Source organism: Hemicordylus capensis, chromosome 15 (genome assembly GCF_027244095.1).
Source record: "Hemicordylus capensis ecotype Gifberg chromosome 15, rHemCap1.1.pri, whole genome shotgun sequence".
In the NCBI taxonomy this organism is placed as follows: Eukaryota; Metazoa; Chordata; class Lepidosauria; order Squamata; family Cordylidae; genus Hemicordylus; species Hemicordylus capensis.
Window position 1 is genome coordinate 18,365,022 of NC_069671.1, and position 23,769 is coordinate 18,388,790.

Genomic DNA, 23,769 nt, shown 5'->3' on the forward strand with positions numbered 1-23,769 from the left:
GGCCCCTTAAACGGACTTGAAATAAGAACACTCCTACAGTTCTTTCAGATGGAGGAGAGACTACGGTGGACATCCCCAGCGGAGACATCCAAAAAGACCCCCACAATGCAGCAGGCCTGGACACTTCCGCCATCAAAACGGACGCCGCTCTCAACCTCGGGCCAGTCTTTCCTCGCATGGGTCTTCCTTCTCCTTGGCCGCGCACGCTTCCGCACACCCCTGCAACCTCAAAATGCCACTGCGCAGCTCAGAAGCTCATGTGTGTGTGAAGGAGAACGATGTGCCCCTCTGCTCTGGAACCCATCAGGAGGCACACGGGATGTGCAGTGTCCCAATGTCTTCTTGGCTGGGCAGAAAGAAACCCTTGGGAGCAGGCGGGGCTTGAGGGATCCAGGACCCGAACCCTTCAGGGCTTTCAGGGTAATAACCAGCACTTTGAATCGGGTCCGGAAACCGAGTGGCAGCCGGTGCCACCCTTTTGAAATAGGAGCAATATGTTCCGGGCGAGGGTTCCAGAAAAGAACCCGAGCCTTAAAAGAACCCTTTTATGGGGCAAGTCAGTTTACACTCCCCACTTTTGGAGCCGACTCGGAACAAGTCAGCACACACTGATTGGTCCCCCTGCTAACTGGGCAAAGAGGCACCTTTTAACGTGGTGGTTCTCTTTATTTAGCAGGGGGAGAGTAACTGGCCCTATCCAACCCCAGCACAACATCCCTCCAGTGACTGTTGCTGGTGTCTGTCTCATGTTTCCTTTTAGATTGTGAGCCCTTTGGGGACAGGGAGCCATCTTATTTATTGGTTATTTCTCTGTGTAAACTGCCCTGAGCCATTTTTGGAAGGGCGGTAGAGAAATCGAATAAATAATAAAATAATAAACCCTGGTCTAGAGACTGGCTCTTGCCTTCAATCCCGATTTTGAAGGGTTGTGTGGGTTTGCGGGTGGTGGGGCTAATTACGACATTGCCAAGTATCTCTTCAGCTGAAGGAAATCAGCGGCAGTCATCAGTGGTGGAGTGGGTGGGTGCACAACAGCCGTGGAATTAAGACTACCATGAACAAGGAGGGGAGGAAGGCGGTTCCACCCATGGAGACTGGTGGGGGGTGGACCAGAGGCCAGCAGATCACACCGAGGCGGGCCCCCAATTGGGGGCACCCTGGCCTTGGAATATGCCTCTGTCTGCCTGGTGCAAAGACCCACTGGACGCCCTGCCGGTCTAGAGGCATCGCAGGAGCTCGTCAGAAGCTGGTGTAGGCCGAACACTCTTCATGGAACCCGTGCCGAAGGACAGCAGCGAACGGCTTCCCAAAAGGCGGCGTGTTGAACGCCTCGGTGATCTCCACAATGGATTTCCCCTTCGTCTCCGGAAGGAAGAGGTAGAAGAAAATCCCCGAGCCCACGAGGACAACCATGAAGAGGAGGAAAGAGAAGGCGCCCAGGCATTCCTGGAAACAGACACGGGAAAGTGAGTCATTGCTCACGCTTGAGCAGGTCCGGCTAAGCACGCGCTGCTCTCGAGGTTGGCTCTCTGGGGACTGGGTCATTCGTTGCAGGGGGAGGAGGGGGGAGAGCTTTCTTAGGCAGCTGCTGGGATACCTGGGAGGTGGCTCGGATGGTGCAAGTCGGCTACGGCCGACAGCTACCTACACTGTCAGCAAGGTGCCGTTTGATTTCAGATTTAATCGCTGCTATTTATTGCTATGACATTGCATGTCAGGCATTAAAAGGTTGCTATATTTTCTGGTTGTTCGTTTTGGCAAGAGTGCTCCCCCTGCTGGTAGCTTTGCTATTTATGTTTTGAATGTGGTTTGCCTGAACCAAAGCATTTTGCCGCTGTTGAGCGAGTAATCTGGAAAGCACCCAGGTCCTCGGCTAGGCTTCCTGCGCTTTGGCCAGACAAGCCATGAGCTCCGTTCTCCTGTGGGTCTGTGGAGAGCAGCAGTTCTTTGCCGATGTAGAAGGATATTAGGGGCAGGAATGGGACAGAGACAAGGCAGGAATGGGAGGGGGGCAAGAGACCCAGACTCACCACGATGAAGGGGAAGGTGATGCCGATGAGAAAGAGGCCTGCCCAATTCAGGCAGCCGCCAAGCAGGAAAGCCGCTGGTCGGGCAGAATGGTGGAAAATCTCCATCATGACAGACATGGTAGCACCACCTAAGGCAGGAAACACAGAAAGGAAGGGGGTAAAAGGTAAGGTGTGCCGTTGAGTTGATGTTGACTCCTGGCGCCCACAGAGCCCTGTGGCTGTCTTTGGAAGAACACAGGAGGGGTTTCCCATTGCCTTCTCCCGCACAGTATGAGATGATGCCTTTCAGCATCTTCCTATATCACTGCTGCCCGATAGAGGTGGGGGTCCCCTTAAATTGACAACATTCCATGCTTCTGAATCGGAGCTCTTCTGAAAGTGTTGCTCCCTGGTGCCCCTCCCTAACCCTAACCCTCCCTCCCTCTGGGATCCCCTTGGCTGCTGTACTCACTCGGTCCGATGCCAAAGAAGATAACAAAGAGAAAAATCAGAGCAACACTGCCATGAGACATCCAGGGATATCGGTTCTGGGAGTGGGGGACAGAAAAGGCCCATTCACACATTATGTTCAATGCTCATACGACGAGTGTACAGAGGCACAGATCTGCACACACAGGAACAGGCATGTGGGTTTTTTGGTAGAATACAAGAGGGGTTGACCATTGCCTCCTCCCGCACAGTATGAGATGCTGCCTTTCAGCACCTTCCTATATCGCTGCTGCCCGATAGAGGTGTTTCCCATATTCTAAGAAACACACCAGTGGGGATTCGGACCAACAGCAGGGTGCCGTTCACATTGCCAATGCCTTGTTTCGAATTGAATTGCTGCGATATAGAGCTAAGACGTCGTATATCCGGCGTAAGGAAGTTGCTGTTTTTCCGGGTTGTTCATTTCTGCTAGACAGCTCCCCCTGCTGTTGACATTTCAAATGAGATTTGCCTGCATGGAGGCATTTTGCTGCTGTTGAAAAGCTAATCTGGAAAGCGACCTGGCAAGGTGGGTGAGGAGAGACCCAGAAGGAAGAGCTTCCAGCTTACCTGCAGGGAGAGCGTGACGGTGAGCAGAAGGAGCACCAGAGCCATCAGCCCGCAACCTTTCCAGAGGAGAGTCCTCCGGCCAAATCTCTCAATGGACAGGATCTGCAGAAGGGAGCAGGCACAAGCCCATGGTCAGTGGCCAGGCGGCAGGACCCACAGCCCACACAGAACACCCCGGGGGAGGTGGGGAGGAAAGGGTGGCGCTGGTGAGTGGTCACATCACCGACTATGTCCAGCAGAAGCCCTGGGGGGGAATTCGGGTGAGCAGGATCCCAATTTAAAGCACAGGCCACTTTAGAGCAGAGGGCGGGCCCCAATCCTGTACAGCTGCCAGAGAGCAGGACTAGTGCTGTTGGGAAGCAGCCCTCTCGCCCCTCCCCGGGGCATGCACGGGAGACACAAGCACCGCTCACGGCCAAGACGGGGGACTTACGCAGAGGAGGGAAGCGAAGAGCTCACAGAAGCCCAGACCCAGCGAGAGGTAAGGGATGAGCCCCTCTGCAAAGCCAGCCGTGCGGAAGACTTCCGAGGTGTAGAAATAGACCTAGGAAGACGACAGAGAAGCTGCCGAGGAGGTCGCCCTGGCGGGGAGACCCCCCACCTCCAGGTGGAAGGAGGGGGTTCCAGCAGGGACAAGCGGAACCTGATGGAATGTCCTCTTCTGTGCTTCACGTCACGGGACAAGAGACCGGTCCTCTTTCCCAGAGGGCAGCCTTGCCTTGGGCCCCACTTCTGCCTGATTAGGGCATATGTCCTGATTTTTAAAGTGTTCAAGGTGCAAGAAAACTTGCAGTAGAGAGAGAGAGAGAGAGAGTTTGGAAGCAGCTGACCTATTTCGCCCTACAATCCCTGTGCTAAGTTAGCTCTCTAAAGCATCCTCAGGGCAAGAGTTGAGACAGCCAAGAGACAAAGGGCCTCCTCTCCTGCCGCCCCCAGAAAGAAGACCAGAGGAGCCCCCCCAAAAAAGAGGCTTCAAACAGTTCATTGTTGCACAGTGTGAATGCCAAACTGCATTGCCCAGAATCCTCACTGGCAGAACAAATGCCCCCTGCCACTCTCCGTTATTGATCACAGGCATCCGATACACAACGGTCTTTGGCCGTATTTATTTTTAAAGGGGGCCGCCTTGAATGTGGGAGGCCCTCAGTGTCAGGCTCCAGCTAGGGCCCCGAAACCCTAGGGCTGACCCCGAGCTCAGTCAGAGGTGCCCTGACTTGCCGCTTTGCCCTCCGAGCTTGCGGAGGGGAAAGGGAGCTTCAGGGCACGCGAAGAACTTCCCCAGAGTAGCCTCAGCTGCCAGCCCAGCGGAGGGAGAGCATGGCTGGGCATTCTCCCGCCAACGCGGAGGGGCCCGACGGATACTTTACTGCGTTGATGCCACAGAGCTGCAACATGACGACCACGACCACTAGGACATGCAGCTGCCGGCGCAGGGAGGGGTCCCCCGCCAGGTCTCTGGCTCCCAGGACTCGACCGCTCTGCCTGGCAGCCAGCTCCTTCTTCAGATCGCAGAGCTCCTCCTGAGGGTCTTCTTGGCCCCAGAGCTGCTGCATGGCTGGGGAGACGGAGGAGAGGGAACCAGGCGGCTGAGCAGCCTCTCCAAGTCAGGCAGGGGGCTGAGAGGCTGGGCCCAAGACTGGCTCCCCTAGATGTCCTCTCGGCCTTCCTGAAACAAGCCTGGAGGGAGGGAGGGAGGGACCACAGGAGAAGATCTCCCGCAGAAGGCCTCAGTTTCGCTCCCTGGCAGCGTCTCCAGGTAGGGCTGAGGAAGGCCCCTGAGCCTGAAATTTTGGAGAAGCCGCTGCCAGTCTGGGTAGACAACACTGAGCTAGATGGACCAAAGGTCTGACTCAGTATAAGGCGGTTCCCTAAGTCTGTAAGGCCACCCATGGCCAACTTACCTTTCAAGCAGCCACCTTCATCTCCCTTCTGGATTAACAGGTACGATGGGGATTCGGGGAAGAACGGCAAGGTGAGCAGCTGGAGGAGGGATGGAGCCCCAATGAAGGCCAACAGGCAAGGCCAGGAGGAGTCCATGCCCAGAAACTCCCTGGAGACGAGAAGCAGAACAGAAGGACAGCCCCGCTGGACCAAGCCCAAGGCCTCTCTAGCCCAGCATCCTGTATCCCACAGGGGTCCACCAGATGACCTGGGAAGCCCTCAAGCAGGAGACGAAGGCAGGCCCCCTCTCTGGCCGTTGCTCCCCGGCAACTGGGATTCAGGGGTATCCTGCCTCTGAACCTTGGCACTTTCCAGACTAGCTGCTCAACAGCAGCAAAATGCTTCCATTCAGGCAAATCACATTTGAAACGTGAACAGCAGGGAGCAGTCTCATGGAAACAAACAACCGGGGGGAAAGCAACCATTTTATGTTGGATACACAACGTCGTAGCACTATATGGCAACGATTAAATTCAAAACAAGGCATCGGAAATGTGAACGCAGGAAGTGTGGAAGCACACGTCAGAGATCCACCATGACCCCGTTGCAGGGTCTGGTCTGGAATGCGCCCTAGAAGTACTCTATAGCCATCAAGACTAGGAGTCGTTGATAGACCGGCCCACCATAAATTTGTCTAAGCCCTACTTAAAGCCACCCCCACATCCCCAAAGCTGGTGGCCATCACCACATCCTGTGGCAGAGAACTCCACAGATTAATTCTGCGCGGTGTGAAAAAGTGCCTCCTGTTGTCAGTCCTAAATTTCCTGGCCATCAGCTCCACCACGGGATGAACCAGTTCCCTGGTTCTACTCTTGTGAGCGAGAGAGAAGAAGGGGTCCCGATCCACTCTCTCCGCACACCACTCATAGCTGTATACACCTCTGAAGGAGAAGCAGACGCAACAATATTGCGGTGTCATCAGGGTCAGGAACAGACCGCAGCTGCTCAGGCCTCGACCTGACAACCAGCCCCTACCTGAGCCCCAGGATTTGACCCACGGATTTCCCGAGTGACCAAAAGAAGCCCGCTGTGGCATTGGCAAGTCCTCGAAGCCTCTTGGGCGAAGCTTCGCCAGCGTACTGAGGATGAATGGTCATGCAGAAGCCTAGAAGGGGAAAGGAAGGAAGGAAGGAGGGTGTAAACAACAGGGCCAGGAAAGCGAAGGGCAGCACCCAGAGGCGAACTGGAGCTGTGGACAGTGGCTGCAAAGAGGTCACAAAGGCCATCTTTAACACCTCATTCACTTTCTTCCAGGCTGCTGGATTCTGGGCCACACCGTTCCAGCCCCTAAAGATGTCCCCTCCCTCAAACAGGGATGACACCGAAGTGTAGTAAGAGGCAGCTGGCACTCTCACCCCAGAATATTCCCCGGCCACCCCCAAAATCCGTCCAACTGGAACTTGACAGCAAAGTGTCAGGCAATACAGCCGTAGTACAGGAGAGCTGGTCTGGTGGTAGCAAGCGTGAATGGTCCCCTTTGCTATGCTGGGTCTGCCCTGGCTTGCATTGGAATGGGAGACGTGTGAGCACTGTAAGATATTCCTCTCAGGGGATGGAGCCGCTGTGGGAAGAGCACTTGCAAGCTTGCATGCAAACACTTCCAAGTTCCCTTCCTGGCAGCATCTCCAAGAGAGGGCCGAGAGACACCCCTGCCTGCAACCTTAGAGAAGCTGCCAGTCTGTGAAGACAATACTGAGTGAGTTGGACCAATGGTCTGACTCAGTATAAAGCAGCTTCCTATGTTCCTATTATGGCCCTATACCTTGCCGCCATCATTTTAAAATGCCTCTGTTTAAAGAAGCCTCATTCGCTCATTCCTCCATCCAAAACGAAGGAGGAGACGCCAGGGCAGCCAGGGAGGGAAGAGACTCCTCCATCCTCCCAGGAGCCAGGTCAACCCCTTTGCTTCCTTCCTGGTGGCCAGGAACTGGGCTGGGAGAGACCATATGTGCAAAGTGGGGTACAGGGACTCCTAACCTTCCTTCATCCAAACCACTTGGACTCCATTGGTGGAAGCCATGAGCAGTACCCTGCCAAAATGGTGTTTCTGGAGAGGGGAATGGGTGGGGGGCGGTTTTGGTGGGGGGTGCCCTCCTCCTCCAGATGCCATGCTTGATCCATCAAAGAGCTCTTACCGGCACTGACTCCATAGAGGAATCGTCCAATCAGAATCATTTCAAAGGACTTGGCTACCCGGCTGAAGCCCACGAGGAAGGCCGTGGTGATGATGAGCAAGTCCGTGCCCAGCAGGCTGTTCTTTCTGTAGCCAAGTGGCCAAAAACAACAGAGGAAGGCCATGCATTTATCTTATTATGTATTTAAAATGTTGATTCCCCACCTCACTCCCAGCACTGCTTGGGGTGGCTCACAAAATCAGAAGAACAGACAAAAAGAAGGTCAACAACAATCCACTGAAAACGGGGCCCAGTGAAAAGCAGATTTAAAACTTTAAAAACTACCCAACATGAGCTTCGGTTAAGAAGACATGAAAAAGATGGGTCTTTATCTGTTGCTTTAAAAACCTTGAAGGGGAGTGCGGCTAAGTTCTTCTGGGAGGACATCCCAAAGCCAAGGGGCCACCACCGGGCAGGCTTTGGTCTCTGGCCTCCTCTTCAGTTGCCCTTCTGGCTCTCTGGATGGGACACCTTTGGCACGCAACCTGGCGCAAGGGGAAAGATCCAGCCCCCCGGCGCAAGGGGAAAGATCCAGCCCCCCAGAGCTGGCGCTCCAGTGGCGTACCTACAATTTGTGGCGGGCTACCATGATGCTTTTCTCTGTGCTCAAGGCTTCAAAAAAGATTTTTTTGAAAAAGCAACCAGACATACATACTTGCCATATCTGACAGTCAGGTAGCCGCTGGCCAGACAGCCAAACAATCCCCCGATGCCATAGATGGACACGATGAGGGACCACAGGAAGAGGAGGGTCTTCTCAGAGAGGGGCGACCCCGACCTCTGCAGCCAGGTTTCGTTCATAAACTGTTTAATGTACTGGGGACACATTGAAAGGAGGTGGGGGTGGTTTAATTAACGGGGGGGGGCTTCAGGGCACCACTGCAATCTTCCTTTAAAGCCCTTTCCCCCAAGGGGAACCGGGGGGGGGGTCGCTGCTTGTGGCCTTGCTTACCGCAGAGGGGTAGCTGACTACCGAAATTTGGTAGCCAATGGGGAAGGTCCCACCAACGCCCAGGACCAGGAGCAGCTGGAAGAGCTTCCGGTATCGAACCTGCAAAGGGAAGTGAAGCACTTCAGGGATGGGCAGAGACGCTCTTACCCCTGGGCTTCGGGGCCAAAGTCTAGGGGCTCCGCACCCCCTGGGGGCCCCCAAATCCTGGGTGGGTGTGGTCACCGCTGGCCTGCACTGCACCAGGAGGCTGAGTGTCATTATGCCTCCTCAGTTCCCTCCACTGGAGAACAGGGGTGGCAAGATAGACCACTTGCCTCTTGTCCCAGTCAGGATTGCCACTGAATAGACAGCGTCGTCATTCCTCTGGAACTCCCTGCCCCTTGATCTTAGGCTCATCCCCCTCCCTGTTTAATTTCAAAAGCAAGCTGTAGTCTTTTTTATTCCAGTAGGCCTTCCCTCAGCTCTATACATTTCTTTAAGACTGCCCTGTTTTAATAATTTCTAGGATTCTAGAGGTTATGTTTTACTGTGGGGTTGGTTTGTTTTTTAATTCTGTTGTACGCCATCATGAATTCAGCATTTTTCCCTCCTCTGTCTTTTTTGTTTGTTGGTTTTTTTACTATGTAATTATGCATATGAATCATTATTCTCTTTTGTTTGTTTGTTTAACATATTTCTATACCACCCAAAGCTTACATCTCTGGGTGGTTTACAACAAAACAAAATAAATGACAACAGAAAGAATTCAAAACCTTGGTTAAAATAAATGACAGCAAAAAAGTTAACACATTACAACAATTTGAAATTTTAAAACAAAACAATGTTAAAACAATTAAAACAATATTCAATTAAAAGCCCGGGTGAACAGATGCAACTTGAAAGGTGTGTTTTTTTTTTAATTGCCAGAGATGGAGAGATTGTTGTTGTTTGTTCAGTTGAAATAAGGAGAAGGAAAAGAATTTGGTGTTAAGGCGCTGCCATGAATTCATTTATGAAGAATGGTGGTGTATAAAATAACTTTTAGAGAAAAATAACACAAGTGAATCCCTTCTCCACCCACCATTCCCGTGCACAAAGGAAAAGGTGTGTGTTGCTGCCTCAGTTGCCCCAACGTAGCGCCCCCCCCCAAATAAAGGGTGAGGTACTCACCAGGTCAGACAGCATAAGCCCCTCCATCCCGCCTCAGAGAACCTCTTTCTGTAGGGAAGGATCTCTCTCGGGAGGGTGGCCGGCCAGCTTTTGGGTCTCCTGTGTGCCATGTGGCGGAAACCATGACACCTGGATTAAAATTAACTGCCCTAACTGTGTCCTTTGTGACCATTGGACAAGATCGAGACAGTTTAGATTAAATCAACCATTAATATATGCACAGCCCTGGAGAGGAATGCTCCACAGTGGGAAAGGTGAAACTTATCTAGGTGTGAAATCGGAACGAGGATGCCAAGGCCACTAGACGGAATGACGACTCCTCCTGCTTTGTAGTCCCAACGCCCACGTTAGATTTTTGGTTCCAGTCCATCAAGCACTTCCTGAGCAGCTCCAGGTTCTACCTGACCCAGATTTCGAGGAGAGCTTGCTGGGGTCTGCGACAGGCTTGACCCATTTAAGGGTGGGGTCCTCTGGGCCAAGCCCTTTCAGTGGTCTTCACAGCATCTAGAGGCCTCTGGGCAGGCTGTACCACCCCCACCAGTGTTTTATGTTTTTAAGGGGTGAGGTTTCCAACCTTTAAAAAAAAAGTGTGCCTTTCTGTTGCAAACCTTCAGCTCAGGTACCCCATAGAAATTGCGTGTGTGTGCACAGATTTAAAAATTCCATTTATGAGACAGGTTACTTCAGTCACTGGCTTGCATCCAGACTAAATGACTCATGAGTATGCCCACTGAAAGTAATAAAACAAGTAAACTTGTCCTGTTAACTTCAGTAAGACTGCTTTCTGAGTAACTTAATCTGGAAGTGAGCCAATGACCGGAGTAGCTTGTCTCATAACTGTAGCATTTAAGTGCGTGTGTGTGTGTCTGTGTGTTTATGTATACACACATATATACATAAACACACACAAATTTAAGTGTTATGGTTAGGGAGACTGACTACCTCAGCCATTGGCTCACATCTGTACAAAGTTACTCATAAGCAGTCTTACTGAAGTTAACGGGACAAGTCCTATTAATTTCAATGGGAGCTCTCAGTGCTAATTTTCTGATGCCTGTCAATCAGGCTGAGGGGAGGGATGGCTGAGCTTCAGCTCATAGGCAGCCAATCAGGAGCAGAGGAGAAGAGCCCCGCCCCTTCTGCAGCAGACACATGCATACATATACATACACACTGCCCATGCACACATGCTCACACCACTCTGAGGGAACTCTCTGGTTCCACCCACCCACCCAAAAGCCGCTGGAAACAGAGGTGTTTTTTTAAATGCTGGACATAATCGGGCTAAGCCAGAATGCACAGCCATAATTCAGGGGGAAACAGAGTCGTGTCTGAACTGGTCCCCAATAGCCCGCGGGAACTTTGGGGTAAATCCAGCTGATATGTGGGCTCACACCCTCCATTCTGGAGGGGACTCGAACTAACAGCCCTGTGTGTAAAAGCTCCAGGGGAGGCTGGGAAAGAGAGAGAACCTTGGAGAGCTGTTGCCAATCAATACAGATAATGCTGAGCTAGCTAGACCAATGGTCTGACTTGGTATATGGCAGCTTCCTATGTCTGGGGTGGAGGGCTGGTCTTGCAGTGGCCAGCATTGATTGATTGTCCCCTCTACTAAGCAGAATTTTCCCTTGGTCTGCATTTGGATGAGTGCACCCATGCAAGTGCTGTAATATAGTCCTTTAGAGCAGGGATTCTCAGCGTTGGGTCCCCAGATGTTATTGGACTTCAACTCCCATAATCCCCAGCCCCAGTGGCCTTTGGTTGGGGATTATGGGAGTTGAAGTCCAATAACATCTGGGGACCCAACGTTGAGAATCCCTGCTTTAGAGGATGGGGCTGCCGCTCACTCATTAGTAGAGCATCTGCTTTGCATGCAGAAGTTCCCAGCGTCCTTCAATCCCTGGCAGCATCTCCAGGTAGGGTCAGGAGAGGTTTTTCAGACGTTAGGGGGCCCTTGCTACTTCAAAGGTTGAGGGACACACTGGGCTAAATTATGCCTCTTCCGCCTTTAAAAAAAAATATTTTATTGGTTTTCCAGTAACAAACAAGATCAAATAATCATTCCGACAAACATCAATATACAGCAACCTGGCCTGTGCAGTGCGGAACATCTTTGATGAATTGTTCTGAAGTGGGCTAGGAGGAACCTTCACTCTCAGCCCCCACGAACCCCAGTTCCCGGCCCCCCACTTCTCTTCCGTTTCTTCTTCTGCACCATTATTCTGCTGTGCTGCCGTTAGGACAACCAGCCCCATCACGTCCGAGAAGCTAGTGCTCTCTCTCTCTCTCTCTCTCATATGGGAGCTGGGGCCCCTCACTTGCATTACGAACAGTCTCCAATTTATGACTTCCACACTGTTCATGGTGAACTTACAGGCGTTTGATTTGCAGTGAATGTGAGTCCCAGGAAGTGAAATGTGAGCACACTGTGGGTTTTTTTCCCTTGCAGCTCTGAACAGTCTGGAAAGGATTCCGGAAAGAAGAATCCACCACATCCAAGTTGTGGGCTTCTCCCTGCCGGTCTTAACCAATCATAACTTGGTACAAAAACTGTGATCCTTGGGGGGATTCTGTTCCCGAGTCATCCGTATGGTTTTCTTCCCCAAATGTATCCTGTTGAATTCTTCTGTGATGTCTGTGATGGACTTCCCCTTTGTCTCTGGGAGGGCAACATAGATGAAAATCCCTGCCCCGATGAGCACGGCTAGAAAGATGAAGAAGCAGAAGTGGCCAAGGGCTTCCTAGAGACAAACAAAAACAGGGACAAGGGTGAGCTTAACAGTGAAATTGGCTGAACCTGTAGATGTTGGTCTGCTTTGACACCCTTAGGAACAGAGGAGGCTGCCATGTACTGAGTCAGTCCACTGGTCCATCTAGCTCAGTATGAACTGGGGACCCCCAGTAAAGATCCCTCTGCAGACATTAGACCACCTTTCTCCCCTCTTGACCCCAGGAAAAGAGGAAGACTCACCACGACAAATGGAAATCCCATCCCATTCACAAAGAGGCCCACCCAGCTGATACTGCCTGTGATGACAAAAGCCGACGATCTTGCCGACTGGCCAAAAATCTCCATCATGACAGAGAAGATGGCGCCCGCTGAAAAGGAGACAGAAGCAGCAAATACAGAGCCAGCGTGGTGTGGTGGTTAGAGTGTTGGACTAGGACCAGGGAGAACCGAGTTCAAATCCCACTTCTGCCATGAAACTCATTGGGTGACTCTGGGCCAGGCACCTATCTCTCAGCCTAGCCTACTACTTGTTGTGAGGAGAAATACAACCATGATGTACACTGCTCTGGGCTCCTTGGAGGAAGAGTGAGAAAGAAATGTAGTAAGTAAGTGAATCTCTTTCTCCTGGGAACTGGCTCCCTGTTCTTGTGAATTTCATGCAGGTATAGGAACTGAGGAAGCTGCCTTCTACCGAGTCCAGATGGTGCAGTCCTTGGTCCAGCTAGCTTAGTATTGTCTACCCAGACTGGCAGCGACTTCTCCAAGGTTGCAGACAGGAGTCTCTCTCAGCCTTATCTTGGAGATGCCACCAGGGAGGGAACTTGGAACCTCAGATGCTCTTCCCAGAGCAGCTCCATCCCCTGCGGAGGGGAATCTCTTCCAGTGCTCACACTTCTAGTCTCCCTTTCATATGCAACCAGGGCAGACCCTGCTTAGCTAAGGGGACAAGTCATGCTTGCTCCCACCAGACCAGCTCTCCTCCCTTTGCAGCCGTAGGTCTAGCAAGGCGGTTCCTGAAACATCTGCTCCCTCCCTCCCTCCCTACCCTTGTCCTGGTTGACTCACATGGACCAAGTCCATAGAAGATGACGAACAAGAAGATGAGGCCGATACTGCAGTAAGACATCCAAGGGACCTGGCTCTGGAAGGAAAGCACAGGAGAAGTGAGATATGTGATGGCGGAAGGGAGAGACTGGGATATCTTCTACATCCCGCCCAAAGAGGATGGGGGATTCAGAGACAACACATTTCCCCGGCTGCTAACTGGGAAAGGTGATACCGTTTGAAGTGGTGACTCTCATGTGCAGAAGTGGGGAAGCAAGCAACTGGCCCTGTTCGGCACATAGAAAGCTGCCGTATACTGAGTCAGACCCACTTAGCTCAGAATTGGGTACCCAGACTGGCAGCGGGCAGCAGCTTCTCCAAGGCTGCAGGCAGGAGCCCTATCTTGGAGATGCTGCCAGGGAGGGAACTTGGGACCTTCTGCTCTTCCCAGAGCGGCTTCATCCCCTGAGGGTGGAATCTCTTCCAGTGCTCACACTTCCCGTCTCCCATTCATATGCAGCCAGGGCAGACCCTGCTTAGCAAAGGGGACAAGTCATGCTTGCTGCCACCAGACCAGCTCTCCTCCCTTCTCAGCCCCAAGCACAGCATCCCTCTAGGGCAGGGCTGTACACCTTCAGCCCCCCTCCTGCAGATGTTGGCCTACAATTCCCATCCTCCTTGACTCTTGGCCACTGTTTCATGGCTATTGCTGGCGTTTACTTGGGGGGGGTGTTCTTCGACCATGAGCCCCTTTCGCGAGGCCCACATTACAACCCAGCCCCTAATTGCTGCAGCATCTTCCATGTGTGAGGCCCTCTGCCAGGAGGTGATCCTCACATTTCAGGAGGAGGGGTTTTTTTGAGTCATAAAAACAGAGTGATCGAGGAGCTGGGACTCCCCAGCCAGTTTGCCAACCCTAATGGTGGGAGGGGAAAGATGCGTTCGCAGAAATTCAAAATACAAAACTGGTATCCAAGGCTGGTTAGGAAAGCAACACAGGTAGGATTCTACTTACCTGGAAAGAGAGGGTCACGGTAAGGAGAGCCATCGCCAGGGCCATCATCCCAAAACCTCCCCACAGGAGAATCCTCCGGCCAAAGCGGTCAATGATGGAACTCTGATAGGTCCAGAAATTTTGCAATCAGGCACAAAAAAGGCAAAGTCTCAACTCTGAATCTGGTCTCTGGTCTCTTCCCTGCCTACCTATCTCAGCCCACTTTATTTATTTGTGTGTTTGTTTATCATATTTATATGCTGCCCGATATGTGTGTCCCTAGACAGTGTACATAATTTTAAAATACAACCAGTATAAAACAGGATAACATTCTTAGAACAATTTTACAGAATTAAACAAGCAGCTTAGAAATTAATTAATTAACTACAAGTCTGAGAAAATGGGTGTGTCTTAAGCGGTTCCAAAGGCACATGTGTGAGACCACCCACAAGGCCAAGCTCCCCTACTCTGCCCAGAGTCACTTTGACATGTGAAAACGCAGGTTGGCCCTCACAATCAAAACCAGCGTCCTGTCAGGCTCCAAGCCCCGCATGCCCTCCTGAAAAACAGCCATGTCTCAGCAAAAATCGAAGTAGGTGGTGAGGGAAGTGATCACCTGCTAGGGATGTGCACAAAACTCGTGCGAATCGATTCAAATTTGAATCAAACTTGAATCGATTCAATTTGGAACCACGGAGCAGAGTAGAGATTCGTTCAAATCGATTCGAATCGCCCTAAGTCGAATCGAGCTTGAGTGAATTCAGGCACATTAACGATGGAGGAATAGCACATCCCGCCGTGTTCTACCCAGGTCCCAGTTCACACACGATCACTTTCTGCTCCTCCTACCTTGATTTTTGCCAGTGGATGACTGGTTCTCAGGACCACGCATGGGGCTTGGAGCCTGGCTGGATGTTTCTCCTGATTTTGAAAATTGGTCCAGCAGCTGCGCCAGCACTTGGGCTCTCTCTCGCTCTGTCCTTTTCCGTCCCTTTCCTTCTACAACTTGTCCTCTATGCCAGGGGTTCTCAACATTGGGTCTCCAGATATTATTGGACTTCAACTCCCATAATCCCCCGCCCCAGTGGCCTTTGGTTGGGGATTATGGGAGTTGAAGTCCAATAACATCTGGGGACCCAACGTTGAGAATCCCTGCAATACCATGACAAGGAATCAGCCTCTTAAGGCAAGACCCTTGGGCGGCTCCCACATTTCTCCCTTCCAGGCTTCTCCCAGGCCAGACCTACACACAGCACCACCGCGACGAATTCACAGCTGCCGACTCCGAGGGCCACGTACGGGATCAGCGTGTCCTCCAGCTTGGCTGTGTGGAAAACCTCGAAGGTGTAGAAGTAGATCTGGAAAAGCCAAAGCGAGGCGTGTCAGAGGGAGAGATCATGCCACCCTTCAGCACAAAAGCAGCAGCTTTTCCAAGCAGCAAGCCTGACTGTGAGAGGAAGCGGCTTAAATTAGGACAAGTCAGCACGAGAGCAGATAAAGCTCCCGGGGAGGGAAAGCTGCAGGCAGGCAGACCCAACTGACTGAGTGGCCAAAAGGGAGCGGGGTCCTCTGAGACCCCAACGAGGTTTTTCTATCCATTCCAGTCTTCTATGAGCCAGGCCCACAAATTTGGACCATCGATACCATCTCAGGGGATGAATGGTCACAGTGACTTTTGGCATAGGTGATCCAGAGGTGCACCCAGGTAATTTTGGAGCCTGGACCTAAAGGCCTTTGGAGGGTTCCCCCTTCCCCTGCAAATTAAGCATCATCAGGCTCTGCTGGGCGACCACACCACCCAAGACAAACTAAAGAGAATTGGGGGGCCCCCAAGGGCTGTGGAGGCCCTGGACTTTGGGCCCCGAAGTCCAGGGGTAAAAACACCTCCGGGGCGATCGCATTGTTGCACTCACAGCTTTCCCTGCATTCTCCCCATTTCTTTATCCCGACACCCAAACGATACGGGGAAAATTACAGTCGTTTTTGCACAGAGGAAAGGGTTGGGATCAAGATAACAACAAACCAATCATTTCTATTCCTTTGGCAACACTGATAACATTTTATAGATTGTTTTTGTGTTCTTAAAACTCTCTAAAGCTTTTAAAACACAACGGCAAATTTGTCTTCTTGGGCCTGATCCTCACTCAGAACAATAAAAACATGAGAACACACTAGAATTTGGAAGTCTCGCAATGTGAACACCAACACTCCATCTCTAGGGGTGTAGTAGGCCTTGTCAGAAATCACAAGGAACCTTCGACCCCCGAGGTCATACTGACCACACCAGTTGGCTCATGGACTATTATCAATGGCTACTAGTCTTGTGGCTGTGGGCCACCTCCAGCTGCAGAGGCAAGATGCTTCTCAATACCAGTTGCAGGGGAGCAACAGCAGGGTGCTTTTCCAGACTAGCTGGTCAACAGCAGCAAAATGCCTCCATTCAGGCAAGTCTCATTCGAAAATTAAGCAGCAGGGGGAGCCGTCTCGCAGAAACGAACAACCCAAAAAAACAGCAACGTTTTCACGCCGGATAGACGACGTCCTAGCTCTGTATCGCAGCAATTCAATTTGAAGCAAGGCATCGGAAATGTGAACGGCACCCTGCTGTCTGCGAAGGGACTGCAGTGTCACAGCGCAGGAAGTGTGGAAGCACACCTCCGAGTTCTGCCATAACCCCGTTGCAGGGTCTAATCTGGAAAGCACCCAGGAGAGAGGGCATGCCCTCAGCTCTTGCCTTTGGGCTCCCCAGAGGCAACTGGTGGGCCGTGGTGTGAAACAGGGTGCTGGACTAGATGGGTCTTCTTGGGCCTGATCCCGCAGGGCTGTTCTTACATTCGCATTGTGGGGAAACAGCAAACATGATGGCCACTTTCCTCTCCTTTAGCACAACCTTTTACTCTTAACACCCAGATTTATTTCCTTGGGACAGGCCCTAAATTAACAACCAGTAACACAAAGAGCACTGCACAAGCTTTGTTTGCTTTGGGTTCCTGGTTTTACTCAACTGCCATCATGCCGGAGAACTGCAGGGTCATGATCAGCAGGACGACGACGGACAAAGGCTTCCGGAGGGACGGCTCCTTCATCACTTCCAGGACACTCAGGTTCTGCGAGCTCCTTGCGGATGCGGCTTTCTCCTTCATCAGATCTTCCATCTCAGCTTGGTGAGGGCCATCACCCCAGAGGGTCCTCATGGCTGTGTGGGAGAAGCAGACCAAGGCAGAGAGAGGCAAACGTCAGGGCCTGCACCAAGGTAAGAACAATCCAGTGCACAAAAAGGAGGGTATGGGAGAGAGCTGCCTCCTACTGAGTCAGACCTTTGGTCCAGCTAGCTCAGTATTGTCTGCACTGACTGGCAGCAGCTCTCCAAGGTTTCAGGCAGGAGGCTTTTGCAGCCCTAACTGAAAATGCCGGGGATTGGACCTGGGGCCTTCTGCATGCAAAGTAGATGCTCTAACCACTGAGCTACAGCCCTCCCCCCTCAAAAAAAACCCCATGGGAACATTGATGCCTGAAACTGAGTCAGACCTTGGTCCACCTAACTCAAGGTTGCTGTCACTGACTGGTGGCAGTGCCAAACAGCACTGCAAGCCAGGAGAAAAGGGTCCTGTGTGTTACCTTGTAAGCAGCCCTCCCTGTCTCCCTTTTGGATCAGCAGGTACGGAGGCGACTCTGGGAAGAACGGAAGCAGCAAGAGCTGCACCAAGGCTGCGAATCCACACAGAGCCAGGAGCAGAGGCCACAAGGTGCTGGTCCCGAGGAGATCTCTGGCGGGGAGGACAAAGCCCAAAGAGGGTCACTTGCGCTCTAACAGAGGATTGCGTGATGGGTGGGGAGGGGGGAGAAGAGGGCAGGAAGGCTGAGAGTTTTCTCAAGGAGAGGATTGCTGGTCTGGTGGCAGCAAGCAGGACTGGTCCCCTTAGCTAAGCAGGGTCCACCCTGGTTGCATATGAAAGGGAGACTAGAAGTGTGAGCAATGCAAGAGATTCCCCTCTGGGGATGGATCTGCTCTGGGAAGAGCATCTAGGTTCCAAGTTCCCTCCCTGGCAGCATCTCCAAGATAGGGCTGAGAGAGAGTCCTGCCTGCAACCTTGGGGAAGCTGCTGCCAGTCTGTGAAGACAATACTGAGCTAGATGGACCAATGTTCTGACTCAGTATATGGCAGCTTCCTATGTAACTATCAACCAGGACAAAATGATTCCCAGTGGAAACAGGAGGAAAAACAGGATTGGATACAGCAGGCAGAGAAGGTGACCTGCCTGCCAGAAGATATTCTCCTCTTTCAGGCCCCTCATAATCTCCCGAAGAAGGGCCCGTCCATTATGAGCAGATGGCGCTGCCTACTGAGTCAGACCATTGGGAGCAACCAGGCCAGAACTGTCTACTCTGCGAGGCGGCGGCAGCTTTCCATCGTTTTCTGCAGCCTTGCCTGTGAGATCCTTTCAACTGGAGGCATCAGGGCTTGAACCTTAGGCCTTCACCTTGCCAGAAAAGTGCTCTGTGCTGTAGGCCTCTGTCTCGAAGGTGGGAATAAAGAGGGGGAGGGTTGGGGAACAGAGAAGCATGTTTGGTGCATCAGCAGCAGTTAGGATGATTTTACCTTAAACCCGTGATCTGTCCCAAGGCCTTTCCTAGTGACAAAAATACAGCTGCCGTGGTATTGGCAAAGCCTCTGAACTTCTTGGGTGAAATTTCTCCAAGATACGGCCCGTGTGTGTTTAGGCAAATGCCTTCCAGGAAAAGAAGAAGGAACGTTATATTTCTAGAACGCTGTGGCACACCATCATAGAATGTTGGAGTCGGAAGGGTTCCTGGAGGTCTTCTAGACCCACCCCAGGCTCGGGGCAGGCATCTCCGACACGAGTGGCGTGTTCGCTCAGTCCGAGACGGCACTGCCACTCGTGAAATCCTGCCACATCGATCTGTCAAACATGGGGTACTTTCAGAAGCAAGCGGGAATTAGTGGAAATGCTTCAGGGGGTTAATCAGCAAGCACAGAAAACATAAGTAAACTGCCTGATACCAAGCCAAACCACTGGTCTGTCTAGCTCAGGCCTGCTCAACTTTGGCTCTTCTGCAGATGTTGGCCTACAATTCCCATAATTCTTGGTTGTTGGCTACTGTGGCTGGGGATTATAGGAGCTGTAGTCCAAAAACAGCTGGGGGGCCTATGTTGAGCTCTAGCTGAATGCTGTCTGTCCTATCTGGAAACAGCTCTCCAGCCTGGAGGTCTTGCCAGCTACAACCCCATCCCTACAGGAAGCTGCCTTCCACTGAGTCAGACCACTGGTCCACCTAGCTCAATATTGTTCATACTGACTGGCAACAGCTGTCTGGTTTCAGGCAGGAGTCTCTCCCAGCCCTAACAGGGTGCTTTCCAGATTGCATGCTGTTCAGCAGTAGTTTACTTTGGCTTGCCAGGATCGTCTCGAAACCATAAATAAAGGTTGTTGTGCAAAGCCACCAGCAGGGGGGAGCAGTCTTCTCTAGCTTGCACGAACCTCCTACAACGGGAAAAGACAGCTATTTTTTCACAGCGTTGTAGGACTGTAACGCAAGGATAAAACCCGAAAGAAGGCATCAGAAATGTGAACGGCACCTTGCTGACAGCACAGGGATGGCAATGTCGAAACAGGCAGTACGGAAGCACACTTAACGGACACGTCGTGACACTGTTGTCGGGTGTAATCAGGAAAGCACCCTGGAGATGCTGCCAGGGATTGAACCTGGGACCTTGGGCATGCAGAGCAATATGCTTGGCCATTGAGCTACAGTCCCATCTCAGGAATAGCTTCCTTGCCAAAAGCCAGAGAACTCCTCACTGGTGGTTTCCCAAGCTCTCATGGAGAACTCCTTGAGTGGAGGAGGCAGATCACGCCCCCAACTCTCTCTCTCTCTCTCTCTCTCTCTGCACTGGAGACCTCTCCGGCCTTTCCATTTCCCCTTTTCTGCTACAGATAAAAATATCCTTGCTCCAGAACAGCCACCAAAGAGCCTGATAGCCCAGGACTGTGACTCTTGGCCGTGCTTGGCTGGCTTTGCCCAGAACCCAAACCCAGGGCCCCAGAAGTCCTGCCTGCGCCGATGCCATAGAGAAAGCGTCCCATCAGAATCATTTCAAAAGATCCGGCTGCTTTGCTGAAGCCGACGAAGAGGGCAGCCGCAATTATGACCAGGCTGTTGAGCATTAAACTTTTCTTCCTGCAACCAAGAGAATGCCGATGTTCGTTAGAGGCTTCCACAATATGGGTTTCAATCCTACACGTCTCTGTTACCCACCAGATATTTACAAGTCCTAGACTGATATATTGCCACTGCCAGTGACTGATTTTAGTGGATTTCATTGTTTGCTGGGCCCCTGCTAACTAAGCAAAGAGGCACCTTTCAAAGTGATGACTTCTACTTAGCAGGGGGAGAGCAACCGGCCCTATCCAGCCCCAGCACAGCATCCCTCCAGTAGCTGCTGCTGGTGTCTGCCTTGTGTTTCCTTTTAGACAGTGATCCCTTTGGGGACAGGGATCCATCTGATTCATTTATTATTGTTTTCTCTGTGTAAACCGCTTTGGGAACCTTTGTCAAAAATATTCATTTGTTTGTTTGTTAAATTCCACAACAATTTTAATAATAATAAAAACAAGTGTATCCCTTCTGTCACAAACCTACAACTCAGGTAGGTGGGGACATAGGAAGATGCCATATACTGAGTCAGACCATCGGTCCATCTCGCTCAGTATTGTCTCCACAGACTGGCAGCGGCTTCTCCAAGGTTGCAGGCAGGAATCTCTCTCTCAGCCCTCTCTTGGAGATGCTGCCAGGGAGGGAACTTGGAACCTTCTGCTCTTCCCAGAGCGGCTCCATCCCTTGAGGGGAATCTCTTCCAGTGCTCACACTTCTAGTCTCCCATTCATATGCAAACCAGGGCAGACCCTGCTTAGCTAAGGGGACAAGTCATGCTGGCTACCCCAAGACCAGCTCTCTTCTCCCTGTGAGGTACTTCTCTCTCTCTCTCTCTCTCTCTCTCTCTCTCTCTCTCTCTCTCTCTCTCTCTCTCTCTCTCTCTCTCTCTCTCTCACACACACACACAACCAGTGTATAACAACAGGGCATGCTGGCTGGCAGGAGAGATGCTTACTTCCCGTATCTCCGAGTCAGGGCCCCGCTCCATAGACATCCCATCAGCCCACCTATACAATAGACAGACACAATGGAGGACCACAGCAGAGTGAGCGTTTCTTGATGGAGGGGAGACCCAAATCGCTCCAGCCAGGTCTGGTTGATAAACCTCTTTATGTCCTGGGAAGAGCAAAAAAATGAATGCAAAACACTTTTAGCATGAATAATGTATGGCCCCAATGCCAACTCGCTCTGTTTTATGCAGAGCTGATTGTGAGTATCCCAGAATTTCTGGATAGTCCTCATCAAACTTTTGTGTTTACCCCACATTTAACCAGGAGGAGAGAGAATCAGGATTCAGTCCTGGTTATTTATCCTGGTTAGATAAGGTAAGGTATCCTGGTTAGATAACCAGGATAGGATTTCTGGGTTCTTACAATCAGCTCCACTTGGCTCATCAGTCTGGATTAATGTTTCAACCAGGTTCCTTGCGAGTATGTGAATCCAGTGTTTATCGTTGTTGATTGAATTTTTACATCACTGTAAGGGGCCTGGTCCATGGTCAGTTTCCAGCATGGTGTCCATTTCTGGTCATTTTTGTAATTCCCAAACCACCATTGCTCAGGATTCTCCCCATATCATTGCCTGGGTGGTTGTGGGGAATAGAGCTATGATAGAAAACACTTCCTCTAGAGCCGCTGCTAGGGCAGAGGAGAGATTCGAACTTTGGACTTGCTGACTCACAGGTCAGCATATTACATTGCTATCGTGTGCACCCTTACTCTGGTGTAAGCCATTTGAAACCCCTAAGCCAATTGGTATCCGAGTGAGGTGTGCTATTTATATCCTGCTTTTCAGCAAAAATAGGAGTTCTCAAACCAGAGTACATAGAAAAAGAATAAGAAAATGCTTCCCTGTCCCCAAAGGGCTGTCCAAAAGGACACACAAGGTAGACACCACCAGCAATAGCTGCTACCCCACACAACACGTGGTCTACACAGCGAAGATCTGCTCTGCTTTTACTGGATCAAAGCCATCGCCCGTCAGGCATTCTCCAGGCTGAGCACTGTGCGTGGGCTACAAGAGTGTACCCGTGCCACCTGGGCAAAGAGGCACCTTTCAAAGTGGTGATTCTCTGGTATTTAGCAGGCGGGGAGCAACTGGCCCTATCCAGCCCCAGCACAGCACCCCTCCAGTGGCTGTTGGTCTTTGCCTTCTATTTCTTATTTAGACTGTGAGCCCTTTGGGGACAGTGAGCCATCCTGTTTCTTTGCTGTTTTATCTTCCAGCGCCAACGGCTTTGAGAACTTTTGTGGGCAAGAATTCGTAGTCGTCATGTCTTGCTGAAGGCGTCACTTACCTGGGAAGGGTAGGTGATCACAGCAAACTGGAAGCCCACCAGGAGGGTCCCGCCCATGCCCAATACGAGGATCATCTGGAAGAACCGCTGGTATTGCACCTGTAAGAAGGAGAAGATCAAAATGCCTGCCTTGCCCACGGCCCGAATGCCTCGCTTCCTTCCACCAATGGATACTGTTAAGCCTTGCAGGGGAAGCCATAGGCCGAGGCTTCCATGGGGGCGGAGAGCCGGTCTTGAGGTAGCACAAATTGCCCCCTTTGCTAAGCAGGTTCTCCCCTGGTTTGCATTTGGATGGGTGGCTACTTAGGAGCACTGTCAGATATTAGGGGACGGGGCCATAACATAACATTATAGCTGTTCTTAAACAGTTGCACTGGCTGCCAATATGTTTCCGGGCAAAGTACAAAGTGCTGGTTATTACCTTTAAAGTCCTGAATGGCTTCGGTCCTCCGGGTTACCTGAGAGAGCACTTTTCTCTACAGAAGCCCCACCGCTCATTAAGATCATCAGGAGGGATCCGTCTTCGGATCTAGTTGCCATCTAGTGGCAACCGGGGACTGAGCCTCCTCTCAGTTGTCACCCCTGGGTTGTGGGACGTGCTCCCCGTGGATACAAAAGGTAAGATTACCTTCCTTGGAGGCTTTCAAGCAAGCCTTAAAAGACCCATCTTTTTAGCCTGGCTTTTCATATCTAGTTTTAGTTTTAATCTGGTTTTTAAAGGGTTGTTTGTTTGTTTGTTTTTTAAATTGTTTTAGTGTGTGTGTGTGTGTGTTTAATTTTTAATGTAAAAATAGTTCTTGGAGAAAGAGCAGGATATAAATGCAAAGCTATGTACGTTGAAGGGGGAGGCAGGGAGATCTTCAGGAAGGGTCCAGGGTGGGCATCACCTGGCATAGCAAAAGAGACCACCCCCACCCCACTCCCCCCCACACACACCCCAATTGGCCAGGTGGACTTTGGCGCCCCAACAGGCCAATTCGCAGCCTACTCACCAGGTCCGAGAAGAAACTGGCCGACATCCTCTGCCTGGCAGGAGACACTCTTGGCTTCCCCCGTTCTGAAGCAGGGGCATTTAAGGAGGCAGGAGCAGGGACCCGGGTTAATTTTTGACTCCCCGGGGTTGGAGGGATTTCTGCTCTTGCCAGCCATTGGAGACGCAGAGAAGCCAAGTTCTCTGGGGTCAACTCTTCCCAGCAGCCCAAGAGCCAACTGCAAGTCAGCATGAGAGTAGCTCTCTCTGCC

At 51.5% G+C, this 23,769-nt stretch overlaps 2 protein-coding genes across 2 annotated transcripts; both read right to left on the reverse strand.

The window, feature by feature from the left end:
- Positions 1 to 1,239: 1,239 nt before the first annotated feature.
- Positions 1,240 to 9,311, reverse strand: LOC128338050 (solute carrier family 2, facilitated glucose transporter member 11-like). Its single transcript, XM_053279903.1, has 12 exons — positions 9,285 to 9,311; positions 8,136 to 8,234; positions 7,839 to 7,999; positions 7,145 to 7,269; positions 5,985 to 6,114; positions 4,970 to 5,118; positions 4,436 to 4,623; positions 3,502 to 3,612; positions 3,069 to 3,170; positions 2,482 to 2,557; positions 2,031 to 2,158; positions 1,240 to 1,446 (listed from the first exon to the last, which is right to left on the reverse strand). Exons 1-12 carry the CDS (start codon positions 9,309 to 9,311, stop codon positions 1,240 to 1,242), a joined length of 1,503 nt encoding a protein of 500 aa, XP_053135878.1.
- Positions 9,312 to 11,390: 2,079 nt separating this feature from the next.
- Positions 11,391 to 23,566, reverse strand: LOC128338197 (solute carrier family 2, facilitated glucose transporter member 11-like). Its single transcript, XM_053280313.1, has 12 exons — positions 23,520 to 23,566; positions 22,528 to 22,626; positions 21,187 to 21,347; positions 20,131 to 20,255; positions 18,655 to 18,784; positions 17,672 to 17,820; positions 17,059 to 17,249; positions 15,301 to 15,411; positions 14,075 to 14,176; positions 13,081 to 13,156; positions 12,256 to 12,383; positions 11,391 to 12,025 (listed from the first exon to the last, which is right to left on the reverse strand). Exons 1-12 carry the CDS (start codon positions 23,544 to 23,546, stop codon positions 11,816 to 11,818), a joined length of 1,509 nt encoding a protein of 502 aa, XP_053136288.1. The 5' UTR covers positions 23,547 to 23,566; the 3' UTR covers positions 11,391 to 11,815.
- Between the last annotated feature and the right edge of the window lie 203 nt (positions 23,567 to 23,769).